At 34.0% G+C, this 18,452-nt stretch overlaps 1 protein-coding gene across 1 annotated transcript in view; it reads right to left on the reverse strand.

Annotated features, from left to right (window-relative positions):
• Nucleotides 1-18,452, reverse strand: part of SEMA3E (semaphorin 3E) — a 122,371-nt gene that overhangs the window by 28,020 nt on the left and 75,899 nt on the right. Inside the window, exons 5-10 of the mRNA XM_007455382.1 lie at nt 10,307-10,426; nt 8,908-9,050; nt 7,734-7,848; nt 7,230-7,299; nt 4,072-4,216; nt 1,717-1,939 (exon numbers count right to left, since the gene is read on the reverse strand). Of these exons, the coding sequence (XP_007455444.1) occupies nt 1,717-1,939; nt 4,072-4,216; nt 7,230-7,299; nt 7,734-7,848; nt 8,908-9,050; nt 10,307-10,426 (816 nt within the window). The remainder of the gene's footprint in view (nt 1-1,716; nt 1,940-4,071; nt 4,217-7,229; nt 7,300-7,733; nt 7,849-8,907; nt 9,051-10,306; nt 10,427-18,452) is intronic.

The following is an 18,452-nucleotide window of genomic DNA, read 5'->3' on the forward strand; positions in this document are numbered from 1 at the left end:
AGGGAAAGAAAGCACATTGGAGGTTCTGATCCAAGAGTTTCTATGGTATTTAAGCAATTTGTTTAAAAATTATGAAATCTTGCGGTTGGGTTAATAAAATTTGATTAAAATAAAACTAATAACAATTACCTGTATCATACATTAAAAGGAACAAAAATTATCATATCAAACACACATTATAAATATCCCACAATTACTGTATCAAGTAAGAAGCAAAGATGAAACTCAAATTATCAATTTGCAACCAGTGATTTTGCAATAAGGATGATATAGCATTAAAGCAAGTGTCTGGTAAATTTGGGGAAAAATAACTATTTTGTGGGATTTTCCAATGCTGTACTCATCACACATTTATCAAATATGTTCTTTGTGCTGAAAAGCTGTGGTTCAATATAACAATATCTTTACGTTAAACATAGGTTACAAGAGAGCATTAAGTATATACCTGATATTTCTGGAATTCTCTCAAATAGCTTTGGTCAATCTAATAAACAAGTATTTCTGAAAACATTCTTGGACTTATATATGACTTCTCATTTAAAAATAACATACTTTTTTCTATGATTAATTTTATCAAATATTACTCTTGCTTATGGAATTCTTTTTTTTTTTTTTTTTTTTTTAAACTCTGTTGGACATCACTATAAGTGAATTCATGGCCAGGTAACTTTAACTTTGTTAAAGAAATCTGATGCTTTGTTGATCTTGAACCCACAGTGTAGAGCACATTACTAACCTCCTAAAATAAATGAATAAAATACAGCCTGCACCAGAGATCAATTTCTGGAAATCCGATGAATATCTCCTTACTTAAATCTTTGCTTTTACAGAAAGCATGACAGGAAAAGCTCAAGCACCAATATTAATACTACATCCTAATTCCTGATTTGGGCATATGCAATGTCTCTTTAGAATATGTCAATGATTAAAGTTAAGTATGGTAGAATGTTTCCTCTTCTAAATAGGATCTGCTGTAGCAATTACTATGATGCATATGAAAAAAAAAGAAATGATCATTTTAAAGATTCTTTAAATGACTATATAATTTTAAAGTACTTGACAGAATTTGATACATATTACCCTGGATGCTAAAAGATTCCAAGTTCTCTTCCACAAGCTAGATCTAATGCACAGCATTAACTGAAATTACAAATTAATTTGAAATATTCACTTTTAGCATATTTATTACACTTTGTTTTATTAATGCAGGATATTATAGCTTTGGTCTATAATGGGGGCCTGATAAGCATAGTTGAGATTACAGATTTAGGTGATGGGGCCTGATAAGCATAGTTGAGATTACAGATTTAGGTGAAATTACCTAAACCTCACCTAAAGATTGAAAAATCTTGAGACCTTGCTGAGCAGCCAAAGGTAGCAGTGGACCTGGGGGAGTAACAGGATATCCTTGTATGGCACCCTACTTCCTCTGTGAGTTCTTTTTGGAACCAACATTGCTTATTGTTTGTTAACATCAATTACTCGTTACTGTATGTATTCATTTGTTCAAATGTATTAAGTATTGACCATGTATCAGGAATTCTGTGCTGTAACTACCCCAAATCTTCTCTTCCATTGCAGTAGACAGGTAGTATGTAAATGAGCCAATGGGTCAACCAGGGTTTTGTTGATAGGTGGGTTTTTTTTAATGTAATAATGTTATTGATTTTAAGGTTCAATTTAAATGTCTCTCTGAGTACTCTCTAATCTCTTTACCTGTCCCAATGAACAAGACATCATATTGGCCATCCTCGGCTTCCACTCGATCCACTGCTATTTGTTTCAGGTTATACTTTCCATCTGTTTTCACCAGTATTGGTTTTTTATGGGCAGGTTTTATGGGCTGGTACATAAGTGGATGGCTTCTTGCAAATCTGATGGCATCATCAGGGTAGTCTTTGGTGGTTCCGTACCTCCCTCCATTCACTTTGCTGGCACACTGAAATACAAACAGATGAGAGAATTTTTTTCCCCTGAAATCTATAGAGCAAATTTATACTCAATTATGAAAAAAGTTACAAAAACTGGGTATGTTCAGTTAATCAACTGTGCATTTAGCAATATTTAGTAACCATACATTCTTCATTACAGAAATAAAATCTGCATTAAAAATTGCATAGAGAGACTGAATTATTTCAAACATGCAGCAGTAGAAATAGACAGACAGTAGTGAAATACTGAAAAAGTAAAGTATATGTAATACTGGTATAGTCTGGAGGTAATACAAATGTATAACATTATAAATATTCTAATTATTTTTCCTGCTTCTAAACTTTATTTTTCATATTTGTAAATTAAATTTTAATTTGCTATGAACAATATATTGTTTATAGCAAAACAAAGAGACTCTTTATTGTGCTAAATCTTCCCCCCAAATTAGGAATCATAACCGCACAACAGCTTTCTCATTATTGATACTATGATTGGTGATGGTTCCAATTGGCTCACTGACTACAGAATTTTAGTGCTGAACATTGAAACCTATTCAAATTCCATCGTTGTTAAATAAGGAAAAAACCCTCTCTGTTCTACTGTAATCTGTATGAATTTATATTATTTTTGTATGAATTAGACACAATAAATTGAGAAAACAAGAAATATTTGCCATAACATGTCTCAATTCTTAAATCACTGACTCTAAAAATAAATGTTCAACGGTACCTAAGTTACTTCTTGGAATACCTTTAACTGCGTTGATTCATGCTTGTTATTAAGTGCTCCCTCATTTCACATATTTTCCTCCAGAACCAGCAGCAATTGCAATGATGACCTTGATAAAAATTTTCCACTTCAGAGTATAAATACAGTAGTTTAGTAATCAGATTCTGCAAAGAGGGCATTTTTAATGGTTTGTTTTAAAAATTTGGGCCATATTTCTTAATTTGGCATGAATTTTTCACTTGAGTGTACTTTCATGATATATAATTGGAAACATTTTTGGACCAGCCTGGAAGCAGTTCAGTAACCAGTCACTTCCTCCAAATCTCCTTTAATACCATGTGGTTTCAAGAAGCATTTCCAGCAAAGCCACAGGAGTGGGTTTTCTCCATTTAAATTGTAATTTCAATCAATAGAGTGAAATAAAATATACTTTATGTCTTACTGGAAGTAATAATTTTAAGCTAGTGAGAGAGAGTGATTGAAATGGTAAAACCTTACACTTGTTAACGTAGGTAAGCTTTGTTTCCACTTTGAATTTTGGCTCTGCAAAAATGGTTTCTACTCGACTTGCAAGCACTTGTGGAATTAGCCTAGTGTTGGGTTTTCACCAGCTGCTCATAATAGTGTGGACCGTGACTTGAATGACAAGTTCAGTATTTGTTCTCCATGGACAGCAGATACAATGATGCTACACTTTCCCAACCTAGTTGTGTATGGGACATATGATACAAAATCATCCTAATCATAATCATCATCCTGTGTGCAATTAAAAGCACAAGGTTTGAATGGCTAGTCAGGGAGAATCTTAGTAGTATCAGTTAAGAGGCAAATGGTGGAACTCCTTATTCTCTAGCAACACAGCTGTATTGTCACTTTTCTTCCAGAAAGCCAGCAAGGATGGCAAATGGGGTGCTCAGAATTCTGAAGAGCCAGAGAAAAAGCTTCCTCTTGACATGTTAAAGTGAGAAGTAGGGAGAAAATGTGGCCTAGGGAACTGAGAGCCTGACTCAAATATTATAATATAAAAATTTGGTAACATTCTCTTGCATGGAAATCACATGTGGCACTAATTCTTCTGAAGAGGCTGAGAGGAATATAATGCTCACTGGATATTTCTGTATTCACCAGTACCCTTAAAAATAAAATTTTAGTGAGAGCTACACAGATAGCTAAAATATCAACAATAATATATAGTCTATAATGCTAGATTATATTCTTTTTATTAAATAACAAGCATACATCTTGATGTAAGAAGTAATATTTCTTTACCTTGCAAGTAATCAAGCATATTTTTAGGTACTGAATTTAACTATTTCATGCTAATTTAGTAAAGCATCTGAAACAATGAACAGAATATTACTAAAAGAGTCTTTAAAAAATAAGAATACTTTGTTAAATGCCTAAACTTACAGAACCAGGTCTTGGATAAGGGACTTTTCCTTCATAGAGTGACCAGTGGTATTCAGGTCCTTCCTTATGTGCATATGGCCCATTAAAGGCTGCCCGGATACTGGACATGTGATAGACACATATAGCATGCCCTCTAAATATATTACTGAAAAAACAAAAAAGATAAATTACTATTCTGGAACAGACTAGGAGGTCACCGAGTCAAGCCCTGCAGACAACATAGATAAGGATGAAGTCTTTTGGATAAAAGACTTGCAATCTCTTAAGCATAGGATATTCTAGAGATATTAACTATTGCAATATTTCAAGTATGGAAACTCCAAAATTTACAATTTTTGGCCTAGTTATTATAATAAATTGAAAACGACATTGTTAGAATCACAAAAGCAGTTGTGTCACTTCATTTTTTCCAGTTAAATCTTATTTTTTTATTGAAGTATAGTTGATTTACAATGCTGTGTTAGTTTCAGGTGTACAGCACAGTGATTCAGTTTATATACACACACACACACACACACACACACACACATATATACATATATACACACACACATATTCTTTTTCAGATTCTTTTGTGTTTTTATATTTTTTATTAATATTTGGCCTTGGGCTTCCCTGGTGGCGCAGTGGTTGAGAGTCCGCCTGCCGATGCAGGGGATGCGGGTTCGTGCCCCGGTCTGGGAAGATCCCACATGCCGCGGAGCGGCTGGGCCCGTGAGCCATGGCCGCTGAGCCTGCGCGTCCGGAGCCTGTGCTCCGCAACGGGAGAGGCCACAACAGTGAGAGGCCCACATACCGCAAAAAAAATACCGCAAAAAAAAAAAAAAAAAAAAAAAAAAAAAAAAAATATTTGGCCTTAATATTTTAAAGATTCATTCCCAAGTTGAGGAAGGCTTTATCTCCTTGTACGTTGTCCTCTTTTCCAAGTAGACAGTGTTTTCCTATTCACCATGCTGTTAATATTGCTATAAATTTTATTCAAATTTTATTACTTCTCTTAGTGTATATGATTTGAAGAACAATTTAAAGTCTAAAGAAAATCTGGGGCTTTGTTTCATTCTTTAGCTTGGGGTCACGGAAACATTAATAAGCGTGCTGTATATTCCTTCCTTCAGGTCACTGAAAAGTGCTACAGTGGAAAAGTTTACTGGGCTGCATCAGATTAATTTTGAGAAAAAGACTTACATTCTACAAAACTCAGATTCTTTACCTGCAGAACTACTAGCAACTGAAATTATTTTTTTGATAAAAATTTCTACTTGTCGCAGATAAAGACAGTAGTTGACTAACTACAGCAAGCTTTATTGGGGGCATAAGATTCTGAAAAAGGACATTTTAGAATGATTTGTTTTAAAGATCTGGCTGCATTTCTTAATTTGGCATAATCTGAATGAATTCTAACACTTCCCTAGCCTCTTTATTGTGAGAATTAAAATAATTAGTTTGTGAAAGTGCTTTGCAAAATGCAAAGTTTTTTGTAAGTGTAACATTTCCTACATTCTGAGACACCCGTAGAACAGCAGTTATGTTACTGTCTGAGGACATCAATTCACACATCTTATAACACACCTTGAAGCAATTGGAAATGCCTGCAACAGTGAGAAAACCAGAGATAGTCTTCCAACTAACATGGCAATAAACCTTTGATCACCATGCTACGATATCAACCTTTATGTCAGGTAACAGCTGGCAAGCCGTTTTCTCACAATTATGTATAAATTGAACAGTCAAGATTGAAATTACGGAAGAAAATAATGTCTTGCCTTTGAAATCTCAGACAGATCCATTATGCTATCATTTATGAAAGCAGCTTATAAGCTGATCATAAGGCCATGGATTTATCATGCACTGTATAAATTCTTCACTGGCATAAAGCAGAAGATGAAGTGTAAAAAGAAGTTAGGGATTTTCCATGAACTGTAATAGCTACCAATGTACATTAACATCTCCTTGCATCAAGGAATAACTGATAGCAAAACTGTTTCCATGTTTCTGTGCTGAAGAAAAGGTCTCCTTACAATAGCAGGATACTTACTAAAAGAGCTTTATTATTTTTTTTCAAAGTGGGCATAATAAACTACCTGCTGAAAAAGTAAACAAAACTATGTGGAGAGATCCTAAGCAAACAAGGTATACATGACTATAGAACAGTTTAAGGCCAATGCAATGCAAACGAGGAATTGAGTAATACCATTCTTTTCCTGTTAAGAGAACTGAAGTATATTCTTTATTTCTCATTCCAGTCATATCATCTCCACTCTGCCTTATTTGGAAAGACACTCAGGAAATTATATACATAAACTTTCAACCAAAACTGATTCTAATAACATTTTTTCATTCATGTATCAACACACGAAATATTTGACTCATTTTTCCAGCACTCTTCAATGGATACAAAATACAAAAGCATAAAAGAGAAAAATACTAGATCATAAGCCCTAAACTTGAGCACCTTTTTAAAATTTAAAACTCAGAGGGTAAATCATAAATGTGTGTTCTCTAAGGATCTACATAGGACCAAGACAACCAGAGTAAAGAAGTGAGCCAAATGCTCTGGGATTAAGGAATCAAGGAGTGTTTCATGAAGATGGCAATTGACAAGTATTGGAAAAACTGATATAAATCTGTTAGAAGGGAAAGTAGACAAATAAAATCACAGTCACGGGGAAAGCAGACACTGGGATTCTGACAAGGTATTATCTTGTCAAAAGCAGAGTTTGTGGGAATTTAGAGGAAAAACTTTCAATCCTGAATGGGGAATACTTAATAGAGAGCCTTGAAAGCCTGACTTGGACATTTGTATATGATGACTGAAAGAATTATCCTAGACTCTATAGCATGGAACTAGTACCTTAAAAAGTGTATGAGAAAAAAAAAAATCATTCTGTTGTAGATCAGAGAGGGAGGAACTTAGGACATTGAGCATAGGAGGATGCTGGTACTTCAGACAAAAACAAATAAGGATCTGGATTGAGATTGTGGCTTTAAACATCAAAGTACAACTGCAAACACAGGAGAACGAAGAGAAATTGGTGACTTATAAAGTATAGAAAGTGAGAATGACTCATTGGTCAATAGTATTTTCAATTGCACATACGGTGAAGGGGTTTGGCATCCTTTGTTTCATGATGTTTTGACTGGCCATATAAATTTCTCACCTGGTAGTGTTGAAGAGTCCAAATATCACTGGGTTCTTATGATCTCTGGTATGCAGCAAAAAAACATCCTCTGAAACATTAAAGACCATTATGTTACTTAATATGTTTAGCCCTTGTTGCATGTGAAGAAAATATATTGACATAAAATAGTTTAGAACCCATGATAGATTTTAAGATATAAATTTCCATATACAGTCATATAACAATGACCAAATCACAACACAGTGAGGCTGATGACTGTTCAAGATGACTGTGAGCTGGGCCTCAAGGAGGGAACTAGAGGCGCCGACTCTAAACTAACAAGAGGGGTCTTTCTGTTCCCGCAACTCCCTTGTCCCCACACGTGGACCTGGCCAAGATAAAAAGAATAGAAACTCGCTCTAAGTTAGATAGAAGTCAATTACTGCAGAAAGCAAAATTTCCATATGTGCTAGAAACAGTGAGAGTTATACAAAGAAGCATATATATCGAAGAGGAAAATTTAGCTCTCCTGATAATATTTACCTAATTCATCAAAATATGTATCAATTCCATTCATTCCTGGTACTGAGCAAACCAGTCTAGCTTTCAGGAAAGTACTCCACTTGTTCACTAGGATTCTCTGTCCTCCTACATCGTTCTGTAAAAAACAGAAAGCAGGGAAATGGGTACCCAGAGAACTTTTACCAACAACAGATTTTGTAGTATTAAACCTGCAGATGGCAAGAGTTACAGTTCTTTTATTTAATGTGAAAATTTGAGCATAATCTTCAAATAATATTAAAGATGCAAATGCCCCATAAACTTTGTCTTTAGGTTTGCACATTCTGCCTTGTCAGTGTACTTTCACCCTGGCCCATTAAATACAGTTTCCAGATATTAAACAACGTTAGTAGAGAGTAGAGTACACTTTCCTAAATAAAGTAGTAAGCTTTATGATACAGTAACGTTCATTATTATTTTATTGATAAATAATCTGCTTATCTCAGAAGTACAGAAGCATCCACTTCTTTTTCTCATTTTAGGGAAAAAGGCTTGAAATACTAACACACAAGCACATAACAGGCATACATATTTGCACACATACACAAAATACGTATGGGTGTATATGTGAATATATATACACATACGTATATACTGAACATACATATAAACATCTTCTAAAATTTATTCAAGTATCTTCTTAAATATCAAAATAACTTCACATTTATAACACTATTAGCATTCTCTCAATATACATGGCTACTGCAGTTGGTTCTGAATGTTCACAAAACAACCTATCTGACTATGCCCAACAAAACTATATATGTTTTTCCTACGGAATCAACCATCTGAATTGTTGAAACATGCTTATGTAAATTATTTAGAATGTGGATTAAAGAAACTAGCAAGATTTTGGTGAAATTAACTTTTTAAAATGGAGCTCAAACTTCTGTGTAGGAAGAAGTATAGCCTAATTATAGGCCATTTCTTAGTAGGGCTTTGAAAATGGAGAAAATCACACAAAATGCAAAGCTCTTTTCAGATTAAACTTTCAGTAGATAGGAAGTCTGAAGACTAGATAGTAAATACCAATTTTAGGGAGCCTAACAGAATAGAAGAAAATATTTTACAGTAGAAACCTACTATAAAATGAACAAAGGCCTGACCATAAATTGCGAGTTAGGCAAGCTTAGTGAGAGAGGAAGGCGGTCCTCACCACGCAGAGTCGCCCCACTCTGGTGTAAATTGCCTGGGCATTGTTTTCTGCCTCCAGGGCCTTCTCCGTAAAAAAGAAATACACTTTGTTGTCATCTCGGTCTTCATTGTCAGGGATCATGTACGAACCTACAAATTTTGGTTCTAGAGAAGTAAAAAACAGACGAAAATGTAGTAACTATTACAACAAGGTAAGTTAATATATTTCCCCTGAAATTTTGTACTAAACATTAAAATCATGTAGCTATCTCCATATTCTGTGCAAATCAACAATTTTTTTTTTTTTTTTTTTTTTTTGTGGTCGGGGGCCCTCTCCCGCGGCGGAGCACAAGCTCCGGTCGCGCAGGCTCAGCAGCCATGGCTCACGGGCCCAGCCGCTCTGCGGCATGTGGGGTCTTCCCGGATACGAACCCGTGTCCCCTGCATCGGCAGGAGGACTCTCAACCACTGCGCCACCAGGGAAGCCCCAAATCAACAATTTTTAAGAAATGTTAGGGTATTTAAAATTTAAATGAGTTGGAGGGAAATAAATCAATTTCAAATAGCATACATTATAGACCTGAAATGAATTCAAAGAACAGATTAAGAGCACCATGATTATAATCTCCATGAATTTCCTCCCATGTATATATGGGAGGCATATATTAAAGTCAATATATGTAAAATATTTTAGTAAAGAAGTCTATCATTATTTTTTTAATTCATAAATTATCTATCAGTCCAGCTCATGGAAGACCAGTTTAAGTTTTTGTATTTGTAATCAAAGGGATCTGAGGGGATGACCTTTGACTGATATGGAATGTCAAATATTTTAATGATAAAATGCTGCCAATAATGATTATGCACTCTAAAGCTTAATAAAAAGGCTGAAAATAATGAAACCACGCACTATAAAATGATTTTAGCCCCTAGATATACCAATGTGCCAAAATATAAACATGATTCCTTACAAAGGATTCTATGTAAATGAATGCCTAGTGATTCTCCTAGAATTTCATTTGTCTCTCAAGTACAATGTGATCCCATTAAAACAAGCAAAGCAAAGCAATCAATTCATGCAAAATTATACCAACTGACAAGAGAAAACAAAGCAACTTATTGGATGAAAGGGGTTTTCACTTTTCATATATTTGTCTTGTTCATTTAAGTCCTAATTTCTAACTATTGCTATGAGGGTAATCTGGTTGTATACTAAAGCTGATCCACTCTGCTATAAAATGATATACATATATCATATATAATATTTTAATTCGGGAATATTGCTAAGGAAAAACCCCCTGAAATTTCTGAAAACTATAAATTACATTTGTATTGTTATCATTATCAAAATGGCAAGTTTCCCAAGAGCTCTGGCCTTGCTTTCAGTTCTGATTTACATATGCTTTTCTCCTTAATCCTACCTTTCAACAGGCGCTCGTCATCGTGCTCAGTGCGGATATAAGCCAGTCGCCCCAGGCTCCTGAAAATGGCAGCGTCTCTGCCCCAGTAGTCACTGTAGAGTCCAGCAAACAATTCACTACCTGCATGAAAACATCAGATAAGTCAGTATTCGTTTCTGGGTCTGATGACAATGTATAAAACCACAATTACAATAAACATATCCAGGTTTCTCGTGTATACGGCCTAACGAAACAGATACTACTGCTAAGAGCATATATGGTACAGTCAGATGGCCAGGGTTTGAATTGTGACTCTGCCACTTACTAGATGTGTGAACTTGAGCAAATTGCTTAACCTCTCTGCGCCTCAGTTTCCACATTTACAAATAGGGGAATAGCACTCAGAAGTGTTGTTAAGAGTAAAGCATTTAGAAGAGTAGCTGGTATATACTAAGGCCTACATGAGTATTTGATAAATAACCTGGCTTTATGGTATTTTAATAAACTTCTTTTAACCTTCATATCATCAGGGTATTAGTATTAGGACTGGTATTATATGTGAGTCAGCTAACTCAAATTCTTGTTGTAGTAAGAAATTGCTTCCATCAACATGATTTTAAGGCAGGAACCAGAAAGTCTGACAAAGCTGTATATAATCCAATTAGTTGTCATTTAATTTGTAAGCGTGTGGCTTATTTAGACAGAAATGACAGAAAGAGCTCATAATTTAATCAGGCAGTCAACAGAACGAATGAAGTTAGCTGCAACATGTGGTGAAGGCCACAGACTTAAATCAGACTAAGGAATACACAAACGTATGCAGGATCTCAAGCCATGGCAACATATCTTTGGGGCCAGCCAGAAAGAAAGACATTAAAATTGCTCACGAGAAGAGAAAAAACAATTAACAAAAAGAAAAATAACATAATGATATAACTAGACCTCCAGAAAGACCAAAACCTCTCAAGCACAGGAACTTGGGGTTCTCTTTTGTCAAACTGACAACAAAAGGTAACTGGTGTGCTCCTCAGTGAGGCCAGAAGGATTGTCCTGGGCATATGAGGCTCGAACCCTGTCCTGGGCTAAAATCTCTGGCCAAGAAGCAGATGATAGCAACAGATCACTGGATAAAGCAACCTCAATTTAGGGTGACAAAATTATTTTCTTAATGAGTGTCATGTAACTGTGATCAGGTTTCAAAATATCGACATGATGAGTATACTAAAAGTATACTCAAAGTATTAATGCCCTTCTGTTACATCTGGAACGTGTACATATGTGTCCAAGTGGTATTTAAAGTGCTTTTTTTAAGAGAATTCAAATTAATTGGATTTCCAATTTAATAAATTTAACTGTATACTCAATTTTAGAATTAGAATTATTAAAGTTACAGGTATAAAAATTTGACCAAGTATCTAAACAGAATTAAACAAAACTTGAGTGTCATATTTATAAATTTTATTGATTAGATTTAAAAATTGTTTCAATATTTATGACGGGTTTTCTCTAAGGTAAGGTCTTAAAAACTTGAACAGATTAAATATATCTGTATGGTTTAAACTTTGAGAAAGTAATCAACTGAGTTGTAAACAGGATCACTGTTAAGAAGTTTATTTCCACCTTGAGATAACTAACAATTTTTCAAAAGTAAAGATGATTGTTTTTGTTAGATTTAGATTTAGAAAAAGAAAAGTGAGATATAAATTGAATTTAAAAACAAGAAAACTAAGTTTTGATAAATGTTACTATAATAAACTATTCTTCATTTACAAAAAGACAAGTAACCATAAATGGTTTTTTTGGTTCACAAAACCCACTATGGGTACTTAAAAACTATACAAGATACAAATAAATAAAATCCAGGTCTTACACAAAGGAATTCACTTTTAAACTATTTAAACTATATATTATATAAGTGAGAAAGAGAGAAAGAGACAGACAGGAGAGACAGAGGCAAATGTGGTAGAATATTAGCAGTTGGTGGGTCAAGGTAAATGCTATAAATTTTTTACTCCTCTTTCTTTGTATTTGAAAATTTTCAAGACAACAAATTAAAAAAGAAGCTGTATTTGTTTAGTTCATCCTGTATATTCAATGCATGTTGAATGAGAAATATGATAAGGAAAATAACAAGAACTAAAAAATAAAGATGCTTTACATCCGGACTTAAGAAAATAAAATTTGGTAGAGTTGAGTTATATCAGAACTCTTATTTAAGCATATTCTTTGAAACTAGAAGAGGGGAAGAACAACATAATTTGTATCAAATTCAATCAGCCCTGTCTTCACCAGAAGTTTTATATCCATGTGGAAAAAGAGTATTTTGGGATAAAATGTATTCAGTGGTTAGGGATATGAACCATATGTAGGGCTCAATCTGTATTACTTGAACATAGATAAAAGAGAGTCATGCTGAATTCATTAAAAGGCCTTGGAGATCATCAACTCTATGGAAGAAATGAACGAGTTCACGCACAAAAGAGTTACTTGACTATTGAACCACCAGAGCAAGGGTTGTTCTGAAATTTTAAAAAATTATTGTACTTGGTTATAGTTTCCATAAAAATATAAAGGCCATCTTACATGGATGGACCTGGAGATTTTCAGGCTAAGTGAAGTAAGTCAGACACAGAAAGAAATATCATGTGTTATCACTTACATGTGGAATCTAAAAAAAAATGATACAAATGAACTTATTTACAAAACAGAAATAGACCCACAGACATAGAAAACAAACTTATGGTTACCAAAGGAGAAAGGGAGGGGTGGAATAAATTGGGAATCTGGGATTAATAGATACATACTACTATACATAAAATGGATAAACAACAAGGATCTACTGTACAGCACAGGGAACTATTATCAATATCTTGTAATAACCTATAATGGAAAAGAATCTGAAAAAGAATATATATATGTAAATCAACTATACTTCAATAAAATACAGTAATAAAATAAAAAGGCCATTTTGTAAAACTGTCCTAAACAGAACTTATTTTTCTAATATGGACTGGACTGAATGTTTCATTCATAATGGGTACAAAAAAAAGATTTCTTTAAAATCATGAGTTTTATATTTCTTAAGTTTTTAATATTTAACGTAATTCCATTTCCTAAAATATTTATAGAACTTTTATATCTGAAAATATTACTTTGGAAAAGTAATCTTTATTTTAGTTCACCTCAATTTTCTTGCACTTATCCCAATTTGAACACTGTTTCCAAGTTCTACTTGTAATCAATTCTACAAATTTAACAAAAAAGTTCCCCTTGCAGCCACTAGATGGAGCCATATGATACCAAATAATATACATCCAGGTCAGGTTATCTGCAAAAAGGAAAAGATGATATAGTACCAATTTTACCCAATTTCCCTTTTTGTATCCAGATAAAAGAAAATGGTTTGTGAACAATTCAAATAATACAATATGAACTGTATGACAAACTTCAAAGAAGCTACTAGACAGGTGCTAAAAACTAGATGCTATGTAAACTGAACCAAACGTGTTCCTGTTGGAAACATTAGATTTTCCTCAGAAGGGAAAGATTCTCCTTTCATATTTTATTATCAGTGTGAAGAAAAAAATAAATTTATAGTAATAGATAATAATGATGTTTGGTAAAATACTTTCCTAAGAAAAAGTAAACACTTTAATGAAAAATAATGAGAACAAAGCTTTAGGCACAAAGTTAACTAATACTAATTAAATGAACAAAAATAATCAACATTATTATAATTGATATTATTTATGGCAAATACATAGTTTCTAGTTGAAAACTTTAAAATTATAACTGGTATAGAGACAACTTGTGAATCAATATTTTGGTACTGTATAGAGCAAAAAATAATATCTGGATAATTCATATTTTCACAGATTAAAAAAAAATTTCATACAAATAGTACAATATGTTTTAGATTTTCAATGATAAGAACAGAACTACTCAAATTTTTAGTTTTCTATGTCTATACAGACATGATATTTAATAAATGTATTAGCTTGGTTACAAAGTTTACTGGTATCTGTTTTGATATTCTGAATATAAACAACCAATTTGACTTGTATGCCATATGTTTCATTGTTATAGCACTGGCTTCTGATGGTAACTGATGTTATGTTAACGTTAGTTGGTTATAATTAAGAAATAAAACACATTTGCAGGGTATTTTGACAGGTGAATGTAACTTATCATTGTCATGTTCAACAATAGTCTCTGTGTACAGATACCAGAAGAGTGCAAACAATTCTGCACTGGAAATCTGGGAAACTAAGCCCCCAGCCCCAAACCTACTGTTTGTGGCAAAACTGTTCGGAATCTCACTGCCTCGGTTATTTGGACAATCAGAGAGGTGTACAAGTGATCTCCTGAGGTTGCCAAGCTTTTCTGTTCTCTCTGCTGCCCTTTTTTTGATTTGTATGTTCTTTGCCTGGAATTCTGCACCTCCCCCCGCTTCCCACTTCACCTCCCACTTACCTGGCCACGGCCCACTTTATCCATGAAGCTTTCCCTGACCGAACTTGTGTTAGTTTAGTAGCTCCTAGTACCACCATAGCCCCCATGCCTATCATATTTCTCATCCTACTATAGTTTGTCTCCTGTGTTTGACATTATTCCTCACTAGAATGCAAACTTCTTGATGTGTCTTATTATATTCTTTTGTCACCAATATCTTGTAGAGCGTCTGGAATACAGAAAATGCTCAATAAGCATTTGTTGAATCAAAGAATGGCATAATGAGTTAATTAACAAGTGAATAAATCTAAAACTTTTAGTGTTCAAATTTAAAAAAACTATGAAATGCAATAAAAACAAAAATCTCAGGATAAGATTCTGATTTTTCAGAAATGCTTCAGGGAGAAAATATCAAAAGAAAGAAAAAACTGTTGGCATTTATATGAATAGCAGAGTTCTTTGATTTTTGTTCCTCAAAAAGCCTATATTTAATAATTTTAATCCAGGAACACAGGGACTCTATCTTCTTCTAGTATTTGTCCCCAATAGTTTCAGCCCCAAAAGACTGTGTCTACTCTCAACTAGTTTGTAGGAAAGAAAATAAAACAATCATTTGACCTTGGCGATACAAAAACAAACCCATTGTAAATAATTCTAAGTTAAAATGCATAAGTAAAATACTTTTCTACACAACTCCTTTTTTTTACAATACAAACTCCAGTTGAAGTTTTAGTGAAACATACTTCATTGCCTTATTATTTTATCAACCTTATCAAGAGCTTAGTTCATAGATGGTATTATTAATCGATTACAGTTTTTACTCACCATGTTGTCAATACAGATTTTAACTGTTTAGTGAGAAAAATTCACAGTTTTTCAGGCCCTTCTTATTTTCTTAAGTCTTGCTCAAGCATTTCTCCTATGTATGTTGTAAATGTCTACAAATCTGAATAATGTGAAACATATTTGTCTCATGGAAAAGACATGGCTAAAGATGGATTTAACTAATTGCAAAGAGACAAACAAATGCACTTGGGAGGATGAGGATGGATAAGAATGGTCCATAGGTTCCAACCTCCCAGTTTACACTCACAGTCTGTGTAGGATGCTGAAAGAAATCAGGAAAAGCAGGTCCTTTTATTAGTTATGTAGTTGTTTGGACTTTCTGTTTGTTTTTGCTTTGGCAAATACCTAGCATTAGCTATCAATGTCAAAAAGGTGGTTTCTGACGTATGAAGGAAAAAAGAAAACTGTTCTGAATCTGTTCATTTGCATTTGCTAGCATCCATGACAGTACTGAGTTTCCCTGGTGGCAAAACAGTGACATTGCTACCAGCATGGTCAAACCAGATTTCTACGGGGGAGAATGTCAATGGGGAATTGAAGAGGACATTTTTTTTCTTCTTTTTTCTTTTTTTGTCTGTTTGTTTTGAGGAAACCATAAGCAAGTATTCAAATAGCTCATTAGCAACTAGCAGTTAATGGCCAGAAGCAACAGTCAGCATGTGGATGCTTGGCATTCTGCCAAATGACAAAGCACAGCAGTCTTAACCTGGATAAGAAATTACAGATACTCTTTAGGCACAGGAACATGTTAAAGGCATAAGTTTCTACACAGTTGGGATGAATTCAAGAAACAAGCCAGCACATTCACTTATGTTTATAGAGGTTGTCATTGTAAAGACATACATTTTACCTTCATTTCGATGATTTCATTTATTTTTCTAACATTTATGAAGTCCTATTTTGGGCCAGAACTATTCATTTGTAATTCTGCCTTGAATATATAGTTAATAAAATAGAAACATTTATTTGTAAAAAAAAGTTTTAATGGTATTAAGAGCTTGAGATAATCACTTAAATTTTCCCTGCATGAATTCCGACTCCCTTTCATTCAACTGACATTGACCTTTAATTCACAGAATTTGTAATGAGGGGATATATACACAAAGGTCTCATTATGATGAATAAAAGTGCAGGAAGAAAATTTCAGCAGCTGTAAACTTTTGTAGTTTTATTTGCTGTAAAATGTAACATAAGACATGAAAAGGGCAGAAAGAAAATTTTGGTGACCATGAAATACCTAATTCATGGTTATTTGTTGATATAAAATTCAGTAAGTCTTTAACTTGAAAGTATCCTAAAAATTCTAACAACAAAGCTAGCACTTTCAAAAGCAAAGTGTGAAAAGGTACCTGACAAATCAGAGTGGTTTTCCCCCAAACACTAGTAACATGTACATTAGCATACCTTAGGTACTTTAGGTATGGTATGTATTAAATTACACCTAGAACTGGTAATAAAAATCTGGGTCAAAATGAAAAGTTTTAAAACAGTAGCAACAGAATTGAGCTGACAAAGTATCAAAGAAATCTCAAAGTTACTGAAGGTGCTATCAACTTAATAAAAAGAATACTGCAATATTATATCAAATGTAAACTGATACAAAAAAGTCAGCTAATACTTTTCCTTCCTGACCAAAATGACATATGACATAAAGAAAATATTTCCTGAATTTTTTTTTTTTTTTTTTTTTTGCGGTACGCGGGCCTCTCAGTGTTGTGGCCTCTCCCCTTGCGGAGCACAGGCTCCGGACACGCAGGCTCAGCGTCCATGGCTCACGGGCCTAGCTGCTCCGCAGCATGTGGGATCTACCCAGACCGGGGCACGAACCTGTGTCTCCTGCATCAGCAGGTGGACTCTCAACCACTGCGCCAGCAGGGAAGCCCCTTCCTGAATATTTATTTGGCCGGCCACCAAACCTAATAATTTTTAGAGGCAAGATAAGTCCTAAGTATCTTTCGCTGACTTGAAAGGTACAGACAAGTTATGCAGCAATTTATTTTACTAAGTAATTCACTGTTTCAAAAAACTGTTTTTAAAACCTGATTATAATGTCTTGCCTTCTTCAACCAGTTATTTAAGACCACTTTAAATGTAGTATTAGTAATCACCGTAGAGGGAAAGTGTGGTTAAATATATAGAAATATTGCACTTGTGATATGAATTTATATACCACCAAGGTAAATTCTGTTAATACAAAGTGACATTTAAAGAGCAAGCCTAATTAATGTATGATTTCATTTTGATTGGCTTCTGAACATATAGAACATAGCTCAATAAAGAGCTATTACTCCTCAAATCTTGTTTCACTCCTTAAATCTTGTTTCACACAGAATCACTGCCCAGTTACTAACATTTCCATTCTAAATTAGAGTATAAATTTTATAAAAGTGTTCATTACCCTGTCTTTCACCTAACAAATAATATTTATTCCTTACTTATTCAGTAAGCTTTTACTCCATGTGATCTTAAGTCAACAGAATTTAAGTTAAATAAAATGAAACTTGTATCTAAAGTTAAGATATTATAAGAAATTCTCAGATTTGTGAGCATGTTTTTTTCTTTGGGGGCCTTGTTAGTTTTATGAGTATTGTTACAAATTTGAGGGTTTTTTTTTTTAATGATGAAAGTGAATCTTAATGTGAACAGGTATTAAAAGTTAAGTGTGACCTACAATTAACAAAGAAACAAAGAAGCAGAAATGGTCTAAAGATGGTCACCTTTTTGCTGGAGTCCTGTCCTAACCCATCGGCAGAGAACATGTGCGGTCATAAAATACCACATTAATGCATTCTCTTCCTGTCAGAGTAAGCTGCACCAAGCCTACCAAATTCCAACTCAGGTAGCTCCATTTTTTCCAGTCCAAATTCCT

This window comes from Lipotes vexillifer, unplaced genomic scaffold (assembly GCF_000442215.2).
Source record: "Lipotes vexillifer unplaced genomic scaffold, Lipotes_vexillifer_v1.1 scaffold898, whole genome shotgun sequence".
Taxonomy (NCBI): Eukaryota; Metazoa; Chordata; class Mammalia; order Artiodactyla; family Lipotidae; genus Lipotes; species Lipotes vexillifer.